Source organism: Denticeps clupeoides, chromosome 2, assembly GCF_900700375.1.
Source record: "Denticeps clupeoides chromosome 2, fDenClu1.1, whole genome shotgun sequence".
NCBI classification, from domain to species: domain Eukaryota; kingdom Metazoa; phylum Chordata; class Actinopteri; order Clupeiformes; family Denticipitidae; genus Denticeps; species Denticeps clupeoides.
In genome coordinates, this window is record NC_041708.1 from 17,394,063 (window position 1) to 17,414,014 (window position 19,952).

Consider the following 19,952-nt stretch of genomic DNA (forward strand, 5'->3'; position numbering starts at 1 on the left):
TGACTTTCATCAGTTTATAGTGTTATTGTGATTGTTTTGTGCTTTTGAGTGTATGTGAACATTTCAACAATTGCATGCTGTACTGCATAAAAATTTACTGAAACATTAACTTTGGCTCTATATTTAGTATTTCCTTGTTTAAACATGCTAAATGTGTCGTCATGCCAGATTTCTTAAATTGTATAAAAAGATTGCACTTTTACTCAGTTTTACATGAATACAAATCTTTCCCATGGACTGAGAACAATATAGGAATCAACCGTAATTAGTGACAGTGAACACCTCGCATGTAAAAAAGAAATAAAGAGTTCAAAAGAACTACAGTTTGGGTGCAAATGAGGGTGGTGTTGTAATGTTCTCACGTTGCTCCGAGCCATATTTAATTACAGGTATAAAGTGGGCCGTATAAATAGAAGCGATCTGAAGTCTTTCACAAAGTCACAGAAGAAGTGCAGCTATTCACTTGCTTCATTGTGCTGGTATGTGAGGTAAAGCATTTCGTCTTTCATTAGCCAGTGTCCATTTAGGAATGAAATTGAATTGCAGACGTTTAATATTGATTATGAAATGCATTGTGTGTTTTTGTAGACTAAGAGCGATGTGGCAAACGGTGCGGATTTTTCTCCTTGGCTTCATTCTGCCTTGCTATGTTCATGCTCAGAACTCAACTGCAACTCTGTGCAGTACACAGAGTTCCTACAGACCACCCAGTGAGTTCCTCAGCTTCCCCGTCTCTCCATGCAGAAGTATGTATGAGTGGTACTGACAGCTTCTCTCATGTCTTCAACAGGCAACTCTGACATCATGGTAACATGTGGAACGGACAGGATGGATCTGAGCATCTTACTTTGCCCCGTGTACTATGGTGGATACAACGAATCTCTAATGGCCCTCAACGCAAAGTTCACAACTCCAGAGTGCCGTGGGACTCCAGATGTGGTTACCAATCCTCCAGTTTTAAAATTCAGCTTCCCTATAAATGAAAAATTTTTATCCATGTGTGGGAACAGCCTGAAGGTACTAGATATTTGATGAATGTCTTCCTGTTTCATGCTCTGCTCTTTCTTTGTACTCATTTCCTATTTCTGTAACAGATCTCTAGTGATGTTGGAACAGGTCCGTTTTCAGACTACTCCAATGTTCAATCTGTCAACATTTCTGGGATCATCAGCTCACTGGATCCCAGTGTTGGAACTATCACGTACCGCCAAGAAATATTGTATCAGTTCTCTTGCCGATATCCTCTGCAGTATTTGATTAACAACACAGAAGTGAGCGTGTGAGTACAACCCGAATCAGCTCTGGAGCTTTTTCTGTAATGTAACTTCATTGAGACCGTACGTATGATTCTGAACAGGTCAGGAGTAAGCCTGGCAGTGAAGGACAACAATGGAAGTTTCATCAGCACACTTAGCATGTCCCTTTATTCTGTAAGAAAATCCTTTGTGAGGTGTCTTAATAAATGTTGTCATGTAAAAACTGTCATCTGACTGCAGTAAATTCTGCTTTTTAAGGATGCAGCATACACCCAGCCACTCCTGGTGCCTAAGACTGGCCTAAAGCTGAAGACCAGAATCTTTGTTGAAGTCAGGGCCAGCAATTTAACAGACAAGTATTATTTCTGTGTGTTTGCTAGTAGAAGCAAGCCTAACTGGGAGGGGATGACATTGGGCAAATGATCATTTATTTGCAGTCTTGTGAGAAACCATTAGCACACCGATGTGCCACATTCCTCCTGTGACACAAAGGGGACTATTTTCAAACTAGTACTAAATGCTGTGTGGATTTAAATAAAGAGATAAAACAACAAAGAACCACTTGGTAGTTATATGTATCCTACAGAAGTAGCCTTTTTAGGTAGTGTGTAATTATTTGTCACCCAGAACAGCATCTCTCACACAATATATTTGCTCATTCTGAAAATTTAAATCCTGCACCCTTCAATGCAACATGTGTGCAAATATCTTTAAAGATCGTGTTTCTTGCTTGAAAGTAAGACGGAAAAGTTTAAAGGTCAACAGAAGTGGATAGCTAGACATGCTAGAGATCAGATGGTGTGATATTGTTTAACTTGCTGTTGTTGTACCTTTAAGGTTTAATGTGCTCCTCGACCGGTGTTATGCGAGCACAAGTCCCTTTCCCGCAAACAGCACCTACTACGACCTTTTTGTTGGGTAACTATCCTTGTTCCTTGAAAGTGGAAGGACTTGATCTGCCTCACGAAGGATGCTGTCGCTCAGCTGGATCTGTGGTTCTGACCTTGCCCCAGGTGTACGAAAGACGGCCAGACCGTGGTACCGCTCAATGGCATTGCTCAGAGAGCTCAGTTCTCCTTTGAGGCATTCCGCTTTGTGGAGCACAAAAACCTGACTGTCTCCACTTTCTACCTGCACTGTGTCACGAGGCTGTGTGAAAACTCCTCCTGCGCCAGCATGCTGCCAGTAACTTCTGCTCATTTCATATCCATATCCAAATGGCACGGAATTCAGTTGAAATTTCACAGCGCATGACGACATAATGAAGTATTTTCACTAATTTCCTGACAGAAATGTAACACCACCGCCAGAAGGAGGAGAGATGTGTCACCTGATACACCCATCATGGCCACTGTGTCCTCTGGACCCATCATGACCAAAGTAGAAAACGGTTGGTAGATGCTCTCTTCATTGAAAGGAAATGTGCTTGAATGTGCTCCTAGGTTCTAACTGTTCTCTTCATGGACTGCAGGTGACCCAACTGAGGCAACAACTCAAAGTGAGATAACCGAAGCTTTGAAAGTGAACCAGACTGATTTTGTTCCTGTGACCAATGAATATTCTCCTCTGCTTTTTATTCCTGTTTTGTTTTTCTTTTCAGCTCATTCGTCCCAGGCAGAGACTGATCTAGTAGGTGTTGCCGTGACAACAGGCGTCCTCTGCATGTTCTGCATCGGCATGGCAGCATTCATAGTGTTTCTTGTGAAGAAGGGTGTGATCCGCATTGTGTGACCCTACAGCAGTAGGATCCATTCGGCACTTTCACATCCTGTGACTTTTTCTTTCATCTGCATACAGGAATCTAGTTAGTGTCTGTTAACATTCTGACACACTTACTCTACAAATTATGCACAATTATGCATCATTCACTGCAGCATCAGCCATTACTAAATTAATTTGCACTCATCTAATGTCCCAGTGTTAATACACATTCAAACTATTTCATATTCAATTTGTTAAAATGTCACATGTAATTTTGTTTAATGATATCATGATGAAGTGTTGTTTTATATGTCCAAATCATGTACAAATAAAAATGTAGCTTTGAAAATGCACATTGGCTTTGACATGACTTGGCTTTACTTGGATTGGGTAGGAGGTGTAGCAGTCACACCAAAGCCATGACTGGAACCATTCACATGGCATTGGATTATTAAGGGACTCACCATCAGATAAATCTGGAATTTAAATGAGAAACATCACAAAAAGAATGGTAGCATCACTTGCTGGAGCAGAGATTCCCAGACACTCTTCTAGGTCCCTGATGAAAATCTGCTACTGCTGAGGTTGTAAAAATTCCAAGAGTCTGTGTGGCCAGGCTAAAGAACTCAAAGAGCATTTCCAAAATTGACAAGGAAATTGACATTAACAGGTCTTTGTGGTCTTTGGACAGATCTAACTCACCATTAGAAGGTATCTCCATCCACTACCGACTCCAACTCTTTGTGTGGAATGTGGAATTCATCATCATGGCCTTCTACCATTTATACTCTGTCCATAAATATATCATTAGATGTAGAAGATCATGTTACAAATAATAACACTCCATCAAAAATTGTAGTTCGTCTTCCTCTAACTAGCTAACAATTCTTTCTTCATTCTTTCTTCAATTATTTATTTCAGGGCTGTCCATCATTAAACCAAAGTTTAATTCATTGCACTAAATTACTTGATCTGAACATTTTTTTTTTATAAAACTGTCTGGAAAATGCAACTCTGGCTGGCCCAAAAATGAGACCGCATGGGACTCTGTCTTTATATTTTTATCTAATCACATGTGATTTACACTGTCTGTGCACATGCAGACACACCACAAGCACAAACATTTTTGTAAAAACATTTCCCCTTCATTTTAGTCAGTCTTGTGTTTGAGCTGCGGAATTTACCACATATGGAACTCAAATACTGAAATAATGAGCAAAATGAATGAACGGTGATGGTTCCCTGTTTCTGAAATGTAAAGTCATGCCTTTTGCAGTTGTGGATTGCAAAGCTGAGGTTTAAAAAGCAAACAGAGAAAAATAAACTGGATATTTTAATAAAAAGCATATTTCATGCAATCAAATACTGTTAAATGTAATAAAGTGAAATATTAATGATGTTGCTTTTGAAACACAGAGTAATTAAATAATGTCTGCGGTATAAGTACATACTTATGTATATCTGAATATGTCCTTATATTAGAAATAACATTTGATAATTCTGTGCTTATTTCCACTGGGTTTTGGCCTTGTTTAGCATTCTCAAGGGCAGCAAATCTTCCACCCAGTCATTTGGGTTCCTCATCATCCTCTCCCATAATGACACTTCTTGGGTAGTGGAGTCCATCCAGTCCACTTGTGCTCCATAACTTTTGCCTGCAGTCATATTTACAGATAATTTTCAGGAAGTTCATATATTTTAAATGCACATTATATGCTGCCAACACTATACAACATGGTGCTCTTACTTCCATAATTATCAGCCACAACAATTCTGCTCCACCAGCGTACCTGTGCCCAGGCCAAGCCGCAGGCCCCCGAGGAGGTGGCTGGCCAGTCGATCCCGATCCCACACGGTCAGCTCCACACAGGCCTCTCTCAGGTCCTCTGCCTGGAAACCATCATACACCATTGTGTGGTTAAACACAGGGCAGTCCGATTTCTTCAGCACCCGCGTCTTTTGGCGGCTCTTCCTGCTTGTGTCCGGGAGAACAAAACTGTGGAGGCATGAATTGGAGCCCATTAAACAACACACAGAACACCCCAAACAATAATGAGAAACAAACGGGATTGGAGCAAGCCTAACGATCTAAATGCCCATTTGGTCTGTACCACTTGACGTAAGGGTCGATTCCTGAGCTCCTAATGACAGGAAGATTCTTGCAGTCCTTCACCCATATGTGTACTTCACCACAGCCCATTGTTTTTTTAGCTGAACAAAGAGAAGAAAAGCAAAGAATAATTGTGAGAGGATTCCATTATCTTGAATTACCACTTGGAGAAAATTATTCAGCGATATGATATTACCACACATATTCTGTCCAAGTACCTAAAGTGGTAAAATTTGACTAAATTTTACAAACTTTTTTTCATTCTACATAAACGAGGCTCCACAGGTAAGGCATGAATACAAGACAAAAGCAATTGCTTACAGTGCAGAATCGGAGGCAGGAATCGGACAGCAAGTCTCATCTCCCCTCTGTAATCTGACTGTGGCAGGTTGGAGGCAGTCTGAGGAACCAAATGCACCACTAACTTAATTTACTTAACCATACTTTAACAACCCTTCTACTTCAGGTTTCTCTTTACTCCACTGTTGTTTTCAGTGCCCAAAGTTACACAAGCTCAGGCAAACTCTGCAGGACAGATTCAGAATCTTCAGCATCGGTCTTACCTTGGATTTCAAGGCCAAGTAGTTCATCTGAGTGTTCCCAAAGTCCCAGGTAGACAGATCTACTTCCACCTCACCCAAAAAGCAATTTCTTCCAAACGTGTCATGGTGCCACACTGACAAATTGAGAGTCTGGGTTTTTAGATAATCCATACGAACCCTGTACTGTACGGAAAGACATGTGGAGTAAGTTATGCATTCAGTACAGTTATTATTACATATTGTTGAAAGATTTCCGCCCTTACCCGCAATATTTCGTTGAACACTGGGCTAATGGTCTTCTTCTTCACAGAGGTCTTACGCTTCCCTAGATTGGCTTTGTCAGGTATGAGATAACTTTTAACATATCTGAAAGAAAGATTTCAATAAAAACTGGAACTCTTATTTAAGTGAGGAATGAGGTAACCCCTTTTAAGAAAGCTTACGGATCAGATCGGTTCCTCTTGGAGTCAACAGCTGCCAGATTTTTGCACTGGACAACAAAGATATGGAACTCTCTCAATTTCTGCAAATAATTCAAGGTGAACTGAATGGTCCCTTGAACTTCAATGCCTCCAAAGTCACCACTGTAGACACTCATTGCGCTACCACTAACCTGGTTGGGAGAGAAAAAATAAAATAAAATCTCAAAATGTCAGAGAATTAGCACAGACTGAAAATGACTCAGATCATTTACATTTACAGCATTTATCAGACGCCCTTATCCAGAGCGACTTACAATCAGTAGTTACAGGGACAGTCTCCCTGGAGCAACTTAGGGTTAAGTGTCTTGCTCAGGGACACAATGGTAGTAAGCGAGATTTGAACCTGGATCTTCTGGTTCATAGGCGAGTGTCTTACCCACTAGGCTACTACCACCCCCATACTGCCAGTACTTGCCATAATGCCTCGATCACTATGGATAGATATATAATTATCATGCATTTTGCAATTAATTCTGAAACTATGACAGAAAAGTGTGTTAATTGTTTTTCTTGACTGTTAAGAATTTATATTTTTCAAAGTTTCCACCTAAGGGTTGATTCAGAGGATACATCCAGACACAGTAGGTGCATTTGGGACAGGCCGTAACCATGTTTTTTTTTTGTTTTTTTTCATTTTTCAGTGCCACATCTTCAAAGTGGTCATCAGTACACAGTCCCTTCAAACATATTCAGATGTGAATATTAAAAGAGAAATCAGACTCTCGAGTTTTATTCCCAGGTCGAACGTTGGACATAAAGCATTTCATATCAAACCACCCAGTTTTTCTGCTGAGCAAAAGTAACATGGTCCTTGTAACTCGGGTGTGTCATGTAAGATTGACTGTTCTGTCACTATGCCACCCATATTTTTTTTTATTTTTAAGAGAACTGTCTATGGACAGCAACAAACAATTTTATTGGCCATGCTGTTGCAATAATTTTGGAGGGGACTGTATGTACAATGGCATGCAAAGGTAAAATATCAGTAGATATCTATAGTTAGGTAAGTAAAAGACATACTGATTACCAGAAAGGCACAGAAAATAAGATTTGTGTGTATTGGGTAAAAAAATTATAAAGGAACAAAATATCACACCAAATCTTAGAATATCAGTGGATCTTAAAATCTCAGAAGATCAGTGGCATGCAAGTCAACCCAAGAACCTTTTTGAATTAGGATAAGTAAAAAAAAACAGGTTAGAGCTAATAGACACAACGTCCCCACACACTGTTCCCCGGGCGCCTGTCATGGCAGCCCACTGCTCACCAAATGTGATGGTTAAAAGCAGAGGACACATTTCATTGTGTCACCGTGTGCTGTGCTGCAGTGTTTCAAAATCTTCCGTAAAAACACCAGTAAGCAGGTCTGTGCTATATTTCTACGTCAGAAGCTGTGTTAGAGTGCGTTCGGAAAGGACATACAGATGAGACAGAAGCCATGCCAGAAGAATCACTAAGGTTAGTGAGAGATTGGCCCTTCATGCAAGTTCTGGCACTTCTGATACTGCGGACTGAGGTAGCGTCACTTTCACCACCTTCGTTCTAAAAGACAGTAAACACAAATCTTTGGAGATGATTTCTGTACTTCCAGGACACATTGCTATCCTGAGAGACAAGGTGTATATCAGCTTACCTCTTTGTGCAGAAAGGAAGGGACAGATTTGCTCATTTTTTTCATGTGTTCTGGATCTGAGAGTGAGGATGTCGGTGGGGAAGGTTCTGTGGGCCACAAGAAGGACAAGGCAGGTAAATGTGCCTATTGTCAGAGTCCATACATGAGTCACATCATGGACATGGGGCACATCATATTTACCATCATTGCTGCTGTACACAAAGTCTTCCACTTTGGCACTTTCCTTTTCTTGTCCTGGAAGGCAAAGTTAATTTGAGAATTGGAGCACTGGGGTGTGGCAGATCATACCCCAGTGTGGCACAATCATACAAAAGAAAAATGGACAATGGAGACAGATAAGATCTAAAGAATGTCAGAATGAGAGTGATCCAGACACTGGAGACTCTGCAATGGATACTCAAGCAGGGGCTGCATTGTGATAAAGACACACACCATCTTGTTCTTTACAATGCCACAATGTGAAGGAAACCTTTGATCAAATGTATGGATACATTTAGGGAGATGTATTAAAAATCAGAAGAGCCTAGGGCATATGCAATACTTACTTGGTAGAGAGGTTAGGTCTTCGAGACTTTTGATAAATGCAGGCCTGGTAGCTGCTCGTCTTAAGGCCTTCTGCAATGGCCCGTCGTCCTCACCCTGACCTGGAATCAGAATAAAATCACATTTCTCATAAGTAAGTGATTAAGTAATTTAATTATATTAATTGCATTATAAACTTGCCCCTTGTTCATTTGCTTTGTTCCCATACTCCAAAAAAATGGTATAAAAGGATGGGGCTCTAAAAGATAAGTCCCTGTGGCACATTGTCACAGCAAGGGGCAGGAGGACAGATTAAACAGATTTAATTAAAACTGCAAGCAGTGTTGAACGGGCACCGCAGGATGATGCTAACCATAACTACATTACTTAAAAATACACAAACATCAGACTACCTGTCCTATCCCTCTGCCTTTGAGTCCTTTTCAGTGTGGTTACACTGACTAAGATTTAAATCACAATTTGCAACATAATTTGCTTTTGAACTGTCTAGAGCAATGAGAAGTGTGAAAGAGAGTGGAATGGATGGTCAAGAGTGGCAGGTGTGATTTGGCACAAGCAGTTGCCACCAAAAGTAAACAAGTAGGTTTTTTGAGAAAAAGTAAAAAGGTTTTCAAAAAATAAATGTGTATTTGTGAGTATTTGTCCGATGTACATGCCCTTTAAAACTGTTGAGGACTTAAAACAATTTTTATAATTTTTTTTTATTTATTACCAAAACCAGGGATTTTGTGCAAGGATGTTGGACAAATTTTAGCTTCTCAGAATCAGTCACCCGGTAGAATCGTCCCTGATGTGAGCACCAGTAAACCCTTCTATCCTGTGTGGTGGTGCAGGATGGGGCAGACACATGCCAGCCATTGTAATACATGATAACTGAACTGAAGCATGATCTGAATGGGCAATACAATCTCTAAAACAAATAATCTTGACCATTGTGTAAAAAAAGCTTAGGAATAAAAAAAGAGTTTATTCTACAATAATCTAGTGTGTGGATGTGATAAAATGCATAATCTTTTGTGACATCTGTTATCCCAAGATCTCCAGACAAGTGCATTCATCTTGGCTAGAAAGGAGTTATCTAATGAGGCATTTATCTTACAATTATAGTCACCACCCAAGAAACCCAAGCCTCTGCAATTGAGTCGAACAATAAAATTCTATGTGATATAAACTGTGCACCTTGGGTGAGTCAGAGTTAGGGACATATATACTTAATTATGATAATTTCATTATTTCTTTTATCATTTTGGCCTTTTGGGCTTGTTTTTACATTCTCAGTTTCTAACTGTGGGTGGCTGGTGGGTTGCTATTTTTTTTGCCAGACAGGTAATATAAATAACATTTGGTTGACTGACTGGTTGATAAATGGAAGGCATTTATTCCTCATGCACAATAGAGTTTTGTGAGGAATTTGTACCTTGTGGATTTCTCTGGAAAGTGGACCATGGCTCGGAAATGCCGATCTGGCCACCTTCAGAAGCTCGAGCTCTGCTTCCAGGACGCTGGCTGCCACTTTCCCTTCGCCCAGTTAGCTCATCTGAACCCAATGGGGTGCTGGACCGAACCAGCTCACCAAACCTGCTGCAGTCACACTCGGTGCTGAAGGAGGTGCAGATCTCCTCCTTCAGCTCCTCACCATCCAAAACAGCTTCTGTGTCCGTGACATTAGAGATGCCAAGGTAATGCTGATAGTCACGTGGGATGAAGGACCTGGCAAGTACTTGCTGTGACTCAGAGTCCTCTGAAGTTCTTGATGGCCGTCTCTCAGTTATCCGTTCTCTACTCTTAACTATCTCCAATGTCTTTGATGACACAATGTCATCCTCTTTCCTGGACTGTTCCATACTAATATCTAGTCCTTTCTTGGACCTTTGCATATTCAATTCTAGTGTCTTTTTTGACAGCATGGTCTGATCGTGAACGTCACCAGCACTGAGCACATGCATGCTGGTGGCACGACGAAGGGCTTGTGCTCTTTCATTCAGGTTGCCTGTGGTAGGCATCCTCGGTTGACTGGTGCAGGACTTCGCGACTACTGCACTGGCTAAAATTTGTTCTGAATTTCTCCTTGACTGTTGATGGAACATTTTTTTATGATCTGGCTCAACAGACTTGTGGCTGGACTTTCCACTCTTCGTTTCTACTGATGACCTTTTGGCACTGCTTCCTGCCCATCTATCGATGTTTCTATGCCTCTCCTTAGGCAAGGCTGGGGATGCATGCTCTTTGGATGAATTTGTTTTTGTGAGCAGGTTCTCATCCCTGTATACTCGTGAACTGGACTTTTCCATAACTCTAGCACTGCAATTTCCAGATGAAACTGACTGGACTGGATCGGCCAGACACACCAACTGTATAGTATTTGTCAAATGTCCTTTTGGTTTATGAGGTCTGTCTTTACTCGATGGTGATTTTGGTCCAGTCTGAAATGAAGGTGCTCCGCCCCAGAAGTCTCTGAGATTCTTGAATTGAGCATCACTTATAGATGATTTCTCATTTTTGTCTTTCCCTGGGCCCATAGAAAAGTTCTTTGGCTGCTGGAGGAAACTGTCACTGCATTCATTACTGGCTCCAAGGCCTGTGCTTCGAAGGTCGAACGCTGACTTAGTAAATCGTTTATTTAACCTGGCAGAAGAACGCACTGGAGACTGGTTTAACTTGAATTCTGCATCTTTTGATTTGCAAATATTCATTTTTGGGCCAACTCGTTCATTTTCCCAGAAGGATCTTAGCTGTCTTATTTTGTCCCCCCTGCCTTCTGGCTGCTGAAGATCTTGTTTAATTTGTAGAACTGAACTGGTTGGCACAGGGGTTTTGGTCCTGGATATAAAGCTGGATTCAAAAAGGTCCTCTTGTTCTTCAGTTCCAGGAATTGTCTTTTGCCCAGTTAAAGACACAACAGGCTCATGGGTAATGTGTCTCTCTGTCTCACTCAAGGGCTCCCTAGTCAAGTTGCTGTTAGATGACAGTAGGGACATTTTGACAGTTGTGTCCCTTTGTGGATACATAGAAACATTTTGGACAAGTTCATCTCTGTCATCTTGCTGGGGGGATAAGGTACACCATGGTGGCCCTTTGAGATCGGAATCAAACCTCTGCCCTTGCTCCCCATTTCCCTGTTTTGCATCTATTGCTTTAGGCTCAGAGCTACCTTTAACTCGTTCTCGGGGTTTAATCGGATTAATCTCACCTTGGTTAATGGGCTTGATGTCAGCATTAAGAGTTGATCTGCTGATTAATATTTTAGGCCCAATATTTTCTCTCTCCCAGAATGACTTTAGGCCGGCGATTTTGGGTGGCTTTTCATTGTACATAGTTCTCAGATGAGAGAGATGGGACTCATCATGCAGTGTGAGATCCTCATCTCCTTTAAGGTGCTCACTACAAGGGATCTCCTTGTCTAATGGCGCAGTGTGAGTCTTCTCCATGTTCCCCGGCAATTGTTGTATTGAGAGGGCATTGTCCTCTTCCAGGGCCTCTGTTTCTTCATATGGACCAATGCTCTGCTCTTCTGACCAACTTAAACTGCCAGGAAACAGTCTAACATCCAGTTCGCGGCCTTTCCCTTCACCTTGGCGAGGAGTGATAGAATAAATATTCCCACGCACTGGCAGGTTTATTTGTTTAACTTCATCTTCAAAATCTGTTGTATCTTCCTTAGTTACATCCAAGTCTTGTATAGATGATTCATCGTCTTCCCTGTTACTGTTGTCTGAACTCCTGCTAAACCATTCAAGAACTTTAGCGATAGATTCCCCCTCTGCCTCAGTGAGTTTAGATTTAGATGTATTTTCTTCTGCCAGCATGGCCATGGACTTTTCTGCATTATCCAATGTGGAAGAAGGGTAAGTCTCCTTCAAGACAGGCAACAGCTCTATAAAGTTTGCAGTGAAAAAATGTCACAGTGAAAGCGTTATTAATTAAATGACAACTTTGTATATGCCATTTAATACATTTTATACACATTAATACACATAACCAAATAACCAAAAGCAGTAGCCTAGTAGATTTATAAGAAAACTATTACAAATCTTACCAAGTTTCGCCTTCCGCAGATCGGGATTGACTGCTCTAATTTCTAACTTTTCTTTGTACACCGGCATGTCGGTATCAGTCTCCCTCTGCTGATGTTGTGCTAGTTGTCTAGTGTTGAGCTCAGATGACTGATTTTTCCCAGCTGCCAACCTTGCACTTTTGGTTGTAGACTGTTTTGTAACAACTTCACTCACGTTCGGGTGAGCCTCAACATGCCGAGTGTTTTTTGATTCTGCAGCAGCTATCTGCAGGTCCAGCAGTCCTTCTGCTTTGTTATCTGACATTTGTACTTTGTCAGCATCCAATAAGGGAGAATGTTTTAGATCTGTGAACTGTGGAATGATAGCTTCACCTCCTGCCCTCTCCATTTCTGCAGGTTCTCCTCGTCCAGTTGCACTTTCAGCAGCCTGGAAGTCAGCAGAACTACGGCTCGAGTTTTGTTTGTGAATAATGCGAGGTGCAGGGGTTCTTGTACCTGACCCACTGCTATCTGTGAGAGTTCTGTTCAACATGGTTCTTTTTTTTGGCACGGGGGCAGGACCAAGAGGCCTTCGGACAGGGTTTTCTTGGCCATGGATTTTCATAATAGTGGTGTTCGATTGCAGATGTTTCAGCGAAGGCTCTGTAAAAATATAATTATATAGACACATAAAATGTGGCAGATAAATCATTTCAAATCAAATGTAACTAAATGTAGTTTCACCTGGTTCTGTAGATGTGTCAGCTGCTTTCGTTCCATTCATCAAATGTCCATCAGAATTCACTGATTCACTATTAAACGGGTTGTGCCTTAGCTTCAATTAAGGCACAAATTAAGTTATTAGTAATGACAACAATGTATTGCTGTCTGCACAAAGCTGTCAGCTCTATTTTCTCTTACATTCAAGATTGGAAGATGAACAACATTCAGCCTAATGGGGACAGTAATTTAAATATCACTGAGTTTCCTCTTTGATCTTATTCAACTCACCTTGGGTGATCGCATGTCTTTCTTCAAATGGTCTTTCTGGATGCTTTTCTCCAGGTTATTTATTTCTCTGTGGAAAGAGTTAATGTGCACGACATGTTGGTAACAGAGTATGTTACAGAGTACATTACACTATTTAAACAATGTACACTATTTCTAGCATTGATATCAGAAACTGTTTGCCTTAAATACAAAAAAACACACAAATTAGATACATTTATTATAGCATCTTAGATGCAGTAGGCTAATAAATTCTCTGAGCTAGTCAGTCCTCATGCCCTAAACCTAAAGAATGTGAGAGGTATTCAGAAGAAACGCCTCTGTTGACCATTGCTGAGTCATCAGGCACTTAAAAACACAAGATGTCCACACCTTTAAGAGCAAGCAAGTAGGATAAGCCACTCAAACAATTGCGTCACATTTTCGATGCAATGATTAAGTTCACATGAAGAGTTTTTGGTATTCAAACGTGTACTAATCACATTTCTGTGTGTGTAAGACAGAAGCACATGCTCACTCAGTGCACTCCGCTGTATTTACAGACGGTTTGGATGAGAGTTCAAGGGTTCTACCACTGGTAGAACAAGGAGGAGTGATATCTGTGAAAAAGACAATTTTCCATTAAAAAATACTGCTTTTAATGACACATTTAATGCTAACATACTAACACACATAATGTACTTTTATATGGTGGCTAAAGGAAGTGGCAGCTTTTTTTTGTCTTAGTCTCACTCTCCTTATATATTAATAATTATATATAATTAAACAGATAGACATGGGATGAGATCCATAATACATCTCAAGGGAGTTTTCGAATTTTATGTTGGTTGTTAATATGGCTCCTCCATTCACTTTCCCTAACAGCCCAGACTACAAACTCACATGATTTCTTGTATTGTATAATATTGTATTACATTGTCCCTCTATAATTTTCAATTTTGAGCACTGACATTTTGACAAATTCATGCACACTCACATCAGGATCACGTACACACCACTAACTCCACTATCTCTTGTGATAGTGTGATCAAAAGTGTAATTGAGCTAGACAGAGAGAAGGGAATCTACTTTTACATTTTAAGAACTAAGGTCGGGACAGGCTTACCTGGTGTCTTTGGTTTTGCCTGTTTCATTGATGCCACAATGATGTCAGAGCCATGGATGGTGTCCCTGTGTCTCTTCGACTTGACCTCATAAAACCATTCTCCTGTCATGTTCTTCAGGCTGCACTCTTTGGGTGGAACCTTCTGCAACTGCCTGGTGGTAGTGGAGAACATTAAAAAAAAAAGAAGTTGTGTGTTGCAATGGGACTTACACTGTATCAGAAAATAAAGTACCTAAACTTAATGGTCTAAAAAGAAATGCGCAAGGATGAGAATACTTCACATTCCAGAAGAAGTAAATTGTTTTATTAAATCAGACTTAATCCAGTCCAGAAATAGCACAAGAAAAACAAAACACGTACATGACAAGAGCATGAACCATCACGTTGCTGCAATCTTCAGATCCTGCAGGTTCACTCTCTACAACATTCGCAAGATTCGGCCTTTTCTTTCACAACAGGCTACGCAGCTCCTCGTCCAGGGAATGGTCATCTCCAAACTCGACTATTGTAACTCTCTCCTGGTTGGAGCCCCTGCAGTCACCATAAAACCACTCCAGATGGTCCAAAATGTGGCAGCCCGTCTCATCTTCAATCAGCCGAAACACACCCGTGTCACACCTCTTCTCACCTCTCTCCACTGGCTCCCTGTAGCTGCTCGCATTGAGTTTAAATCCTTGATGCTCGCCTATAGGGCTGTAAATGGAAGTGCACCCTCTTATATCAACACATTACTAGCTACACTCCTGCACGCCCTCTCAGATCTGCAAACGAAATGAGACTGAAAATTCCCTCTTCACGGGGTCTCCGAACCCAATCGATTCTGTTCTCCTTTGTTGTCCCTGGCTGGTGGAACAACTTGCCCTGCTCCATTCGACTAGCCGAGACTACCACCACCTTCAAGAAGCAGTTGAAAACCCACTTGTTTAAAACGTATTTCAGACGAGTGTAACACTAACACATGCACAAAAAAAATAAAATAAATTGTCTAGCACTTAACAATTCCCTAGCATGTTCTTTTCCTGTCAAGTTAGGCCTTATCAGGGCTCATATTTCTGTAACTCAAAATCTATGAGAATTGCTGGTGTCTTCCTCTTGTAAGTCACTTTGAATAAAATCTTCTGCTAAGTAAAGTAAAGTAAAGTAAAGTAAAGTAAAGCATGGGAACACAATCATCAAGAGATATTCATCCTCATGCATGATGAGGTGTGCTGATTCTACTCAAGCAATTATGATTTCTTGACGTCTTTTATTCAACAATACAATATGCTTTTACCTTAGAGACACTGGATGGTGGCGGCATGAAAAACATTTTTAAATATCTCAAGACGAATGATTGAAGCTTTAGTCTTTGTCACTCCGTTGACCTAAATTCTATTTCCTGGACAGTGTTGTGAGTGAATTTAGTGGGAGACTGATTAATGAACCTGAACTGGTGTAGATGGAGGTTGACCCAGTTTGTTAAATCTCCCACCAGAGGCGAAGCTGTATCTTCCTGTATCTTCCAATAATAATGAAAGAAGTTCCAGCAGGATCAACATGCTCTTTTTGAAACTGCCTTAATTATAATGATCGTTTTCATGTGTTTACCGTTTCCCTATTTAATCCTCCATGCTCCTCCACAGATGTGCTGCTCCAGTTCTGTGTCCGTTCAGTCGAGTGATTTCCGTTAGTTTATGTTTAAGGTTCGCATGAATATTTAATTTGTCTGTTTCTGTTATATATAATGCAATTGTGCCGTGTGCCTCAACTCAGTCACAGTTTTTGATCCACAGGCAGTGATCATAATGTGGTTATTTGACACTCTGGCCAATCCCTTTAAGATTTTCAAGGGATATTGGCCTTGTTTAAGAAAGATCTGGGTGTATATGTTGCTGTCCTATTTTCACCAATATTAGGAAGCCATTGAAAAGGCCAATAGGATGCTAGGCTACATCTCCAGATGTGTGCCATTTAAATCAAAAGATGTAATGCTTCGATGATATGATTGCTTTGTAAGAACTCAACTTGAATATTGTGTCCTGGTGTAGTCATCTTACCTTGAAAAGTGCATTGCTGTTTTAAAATGGGTTTGTAACTATATGATGCTCCTGGACCAGCAGGTGGCGTCATTACTGTATGATATGTCTTGGCTGTCTTCTCTGCCTTAATTACCCACAACTGTCCTTAATTGTCCTCCCGCCATGGTTTGTGGTGTACCCTGCCAGACATTGCTGAGTCTGAGTGACTTTTCAGTGACACCCCAATCTTTTCACCATGCAGTGAAGTCAGCTCCTTCTCTGCAAAACGTCATGACACCACAGACCTGACCTCTCTGCTCCTCTGTCCCTGAGACCAATACTAATGCCGGACGCAAAATCCTTAGCACTGCTCTGGACTGGCCAGTTAGTCCCAACTCAGCGACCCACTGAGCCAGTCCCAGTGCAGACCTCCATGTTAGCCAACAGCATGTCCAAGGTGTACAGCATAGCTCTAGGGCAAAGGTGCAGACCGTGATCCTTGTCATAGCTGAGAGAAGCTCAGCATGAAACAACATAGGATAACTGTTGTCTAAAAAAACAATTCTGACAAAATTTGGTCAACCTGATTTTTGCATGCTGTTCAGGAAAATATATAGAGTACAGGCCAAAAGTTTGGACACACCTTCTCATGTGTTTTACTTTATTTTATTATGACAATTTACATTGGTAGATTCTCAATGAACTGGTGTAGATGGAGGTTGACCCAGTTTGTTAAATCTCCCACCAGAGGCGAAGCTGTATCTTCCTGTATCTTCCAATAATAATGAAAGAATTTCCAGCAGGATCAACATGCTCTTTTGGTCACTGCCCAAGCTCACCCCAAACCATCTCGATTGGGTTCAGGTCCGGTGACTGTGGAGACCAGGTCTCCACTTTTTGTTAAGTACATAACTCCACATGTGTTCATTCATAGTTTTGATGCCTTCTGTGAGAATCTAAATGGTCATGAAAATAAAGAAAACACATTGAATGAGAAGGTGAGACCAAAATTTCGGCCTGTACTGTATAAATTTTGGTTTGATTTTTGTTGGCCTTTACCAAGGAGCTGCTTTATCTTCTTGTGACCAAGGTAAAGACCTTTAAAAAACAGGACTGTTTAAACAGACATGTTAGAGCAAATATTAACCTTTAGGTTTGATGAAAATCACATGTTAACATTGCCACTGCTCATCCCAGTAGAGAGAATCTTAACTGATCATGTGAGGGGGGCATTATTCCACAAGATTGTCTTAATCCTTTGATTTTGATCCATGCCTGTCTTCCGGGAATTCCTTCAGTGCATTCACAAGTGCACCAGTTTAATAAATAAAGCCTTTCCTCTGAAATACATAAGTGCTCTCTAGAAACAAATGTTGCATTTTGGCATTGTATAGATGGATTTTGCTCAGCCGTGATACCATCTAATTCCTTACATCCTTAATTCCTTACTTAGGTTACTGGAGCTGTTGTAAAGTTAGTGTTTTCTTTCTCTACCTTTCCCACATGACCCAACAGCCCACGTTCCACTGCAAACGTGTCACAGCTTAAATCAAATTATTCGCTGCACAGCCAGGCAGACAGAAGATGAGCGGTACAGATCCGGCACAGCCCTTATCACATTACAGCGAGACAAACATCACCTGCACAGGCCCTGTGTACACAGCCATCAAGGAAGTTGACACAAGACAAGCGAGTACGGAGCTCTCCGGGTTCTGCATTCTGGACGAATTCGTTTGATGCTTAGCTCTGACTTGTTTACTTCTCAAGAAGTCAGTTTGTCACAATGAAAAACTCAGGGTTTCTATTATGATGGAAAAAATGATAACAATTATGTAGTGGGTCACACTGACCTGCACTTGCATCAAGCAAGACTTCACATCATTCATTTAGCTTATTTAATAAATATACACTGGCATGCAAACGTCTGGCCACCCCTGCTACTGAGTAAAGTTAAGTGAGCAGATTTCTTTGCAAGTTTTGCATATTATGTTTGTTTTTGCGCAATAGAAACTGTAATAGACTGTGCTACTGGCCATGTGAGGTGCTTTATTTTTTATTTTTTAAAAATGATACAGAAAATATTAAGGGACTTTATTTCTGTGTGTGATCAGTTCATGTTCTCATCTTTTAAATATTCACAGTAACACATAGACAGTATAGACAGTATAGACAGTATAACAGAGGATGTGAACATACTTGACACGCGCCCCCTCAGCCTTCTTCAGCTCAGCATCTCTTTTCAGCACATTCAGGATGACCTCCTGCTCCTCCTCAGTCAGGTAGCTCAAGTCAATCATGGTTCACTCTTCATAGGAGAGGAATAACAAGTCATTTCTCCAGTGCATCTGGAAAGTATTCACAGCGCATGACTTTTTCCACACTTTGTTATGTTTCAAAATGGATTAAATACATTTTTCCCTCAGAATTCTACACACAACACCCCATAAGGACAACATGCAAAAAAGGTTTACTTGAGGTTTTGGCATAATACTTAATAGCTTATTAAAAAAAATAAAAACTGAGAAATCACATGTACAATCACACAAAGTATTCACAGCCTTTGCCATGCGCCTTTTACTAAGGAGTGGCTTAGGAGGAGGATGCACCTGAGCTTTATTCTGAGCTTCATGGCAAAGGCAGTGAATACTTATGAATGTGATTTCTCAGTAAACATTTTTCATATTATCATTATGGGGTGTTAAAATGCATTTAATCCATTATGGAACAAGGCTGTAACATAACAGTTATGTTATGTGGTGGAAGAAACTCAACAAAACCTTGTTCCCCCTCCTTCACACACACACCCTCTCCTAAGGACAGTAGGCACAGGGCGGGGCGTTAGCCCACTGCAAGGTGCACGCATATTCACTCACATACACCTATGGACAATTTATAGTTGCCAATCTTCCTAGTGTACAAGCCTGTGAATGGCAGGAGGAAACCAGAGAGCCCAGAGGAAACCCGCGGCATCTCAGGGAGAGTGAGCACAAGGTCCGAATGCAAATTCTGATCGCTGTTATTTTGCTGTGAAAATCAGACGTAGCTGCAAATTACCATGTTTGCCATACAACTTCTCTGGCTTTTCATTCGAGTAAATAGCATTACATTCAATTCAAATTTTATGATGGACTTTGCATTACGTGCCATACAAATCAATAGGAATTGGCTTCAACAGATGAAGCAGCAGAGGAGAGACTAAATGTGGTAAATCGAGTCATCGGGAGAAAATATCCAAGTCACAAGGAGTCCCTTTGACTTGTCAGGCGTTAGTCTGTGACTCTGTGTAACCTGGCTGTAATTACATTTAACCAATTAGGCATCATGTTCGTTTCCTGGGTCCGTGCCACAAAACAGCTCTGCTGCCTAAGACCACTTTGTTGTTGTCTATAAAACACTCTGAAATCCATGAAAACCTTAAACGATTCTAATGTGTCTAGAGACCCAACAAGAGACCCAACAAGATGCAGTGAAGGGGAGAGAGAGGCTGAGCAGCAGAATCCGGCAGGATCTTACCTGCTGTGGACCAGGCGCGTCCCGCCTGGAGAAGCGGCGCAGCTCGTCTGAAGTCCGGCTGGCGGGGG

The 19,952-nt window shown here is 41.0% G+C and overlaps 2 protein-coding genes across 6 annotated transcripts; one reads left to right on the forward strand and one right to left on the reverse strand.

Annotated features, from left to right (window-relative positions):
• Positions 1-431: 431 nt before the first annotated feature.
• On the forward strand, positions 432-3,278 carry LOC114784490 (zona pellucida-like domain-containing protein 1). Of its 2 annotated transcripts, none has more exons than XM_028969929.1 (11): positions 432-488; positions 589-710; positions 791-1,017; positions 1,095-1,279; positions 1,358-1,430; positions 1,515-1,612; positions 2,094-2,174; positions 2,270-2,441; positions 2,547-2,646; positions 2,728-2,754; positions 2,857-3,278. In XM_028969929.1, the coding sequence occupies exons 2-11, from the start codon at positions 599-601 to the stop codon at positions 2,985-2,987; spliced, it is 1,206 nt and encodes a 401-aa protein (XP_028825762.1). In that variant the 5' UTR covers positions 432-488; positions 589-598; the 3' UTR covers positions 2,988-3,278. The 2 variants fall into 2 exon arrangements, with proteins under 2 accessions (XP_028825762.1, XP_028825763.1); XM_028969930.1 differs by having other exon boundaries at positions 443-479.
• Positions 3,279-4,277: 999 nt separating this feature from the next.
• On the reverse strand, positions 4,278-19,948 carry sytl2b (synaptotagmin-like 2b). Of its 4 annotated transcripts, none has more exons than XM_028970323.1 (19): positions 19,885-19,948; positions 18,568-18,676; positions 14,375-14,526; positions 13,787-13,868; positions 13,273-13,339; positions 13,006-13,096; positions 12,304-12,924; positions 9,685-12,141; positions 8,270-8,368; positions 7,905-7,958; positions 7,725-7,810; positions 7,514-7,633; positions 6,053-6,222; positions 5,873-5,975; positions 5,631-5,792; positions 5,389-5,467; positions 5,069-5,168; positions 4,748-4,953; positions 4,278-4,612 (listed from the first exon to the last, which is right to left on the reverse strand). In XM_028970323.1, exons 2-19 carry the CDS (start codon positions 18,666-18,668, stop codon positions 4,464-4,466), a joined length of 4,899 nt encoding a protein of 1,632 aa, XP_028826156.1. In that variant the 5' UTR covers positions 18,669-18,676; positions 19,885-19,948; the 3' UTR covers positions 4,278-4,463. The 4 variants fall into 4 exon arrangements, 3 of the variants coding, with proteins under 3 accessions (XP_028826156.1, XP_028826158.1, XP_028826159.1); XM_028970325.1 differs by having other exon boundaries at positions 18,568-18,716; positions 19,885-19,908; XM_028970326.1 differs by lacking the exon at positions 7,514-7,633.
• Positions 19,949-19,952: the final 4 nt, after the last annotated feature.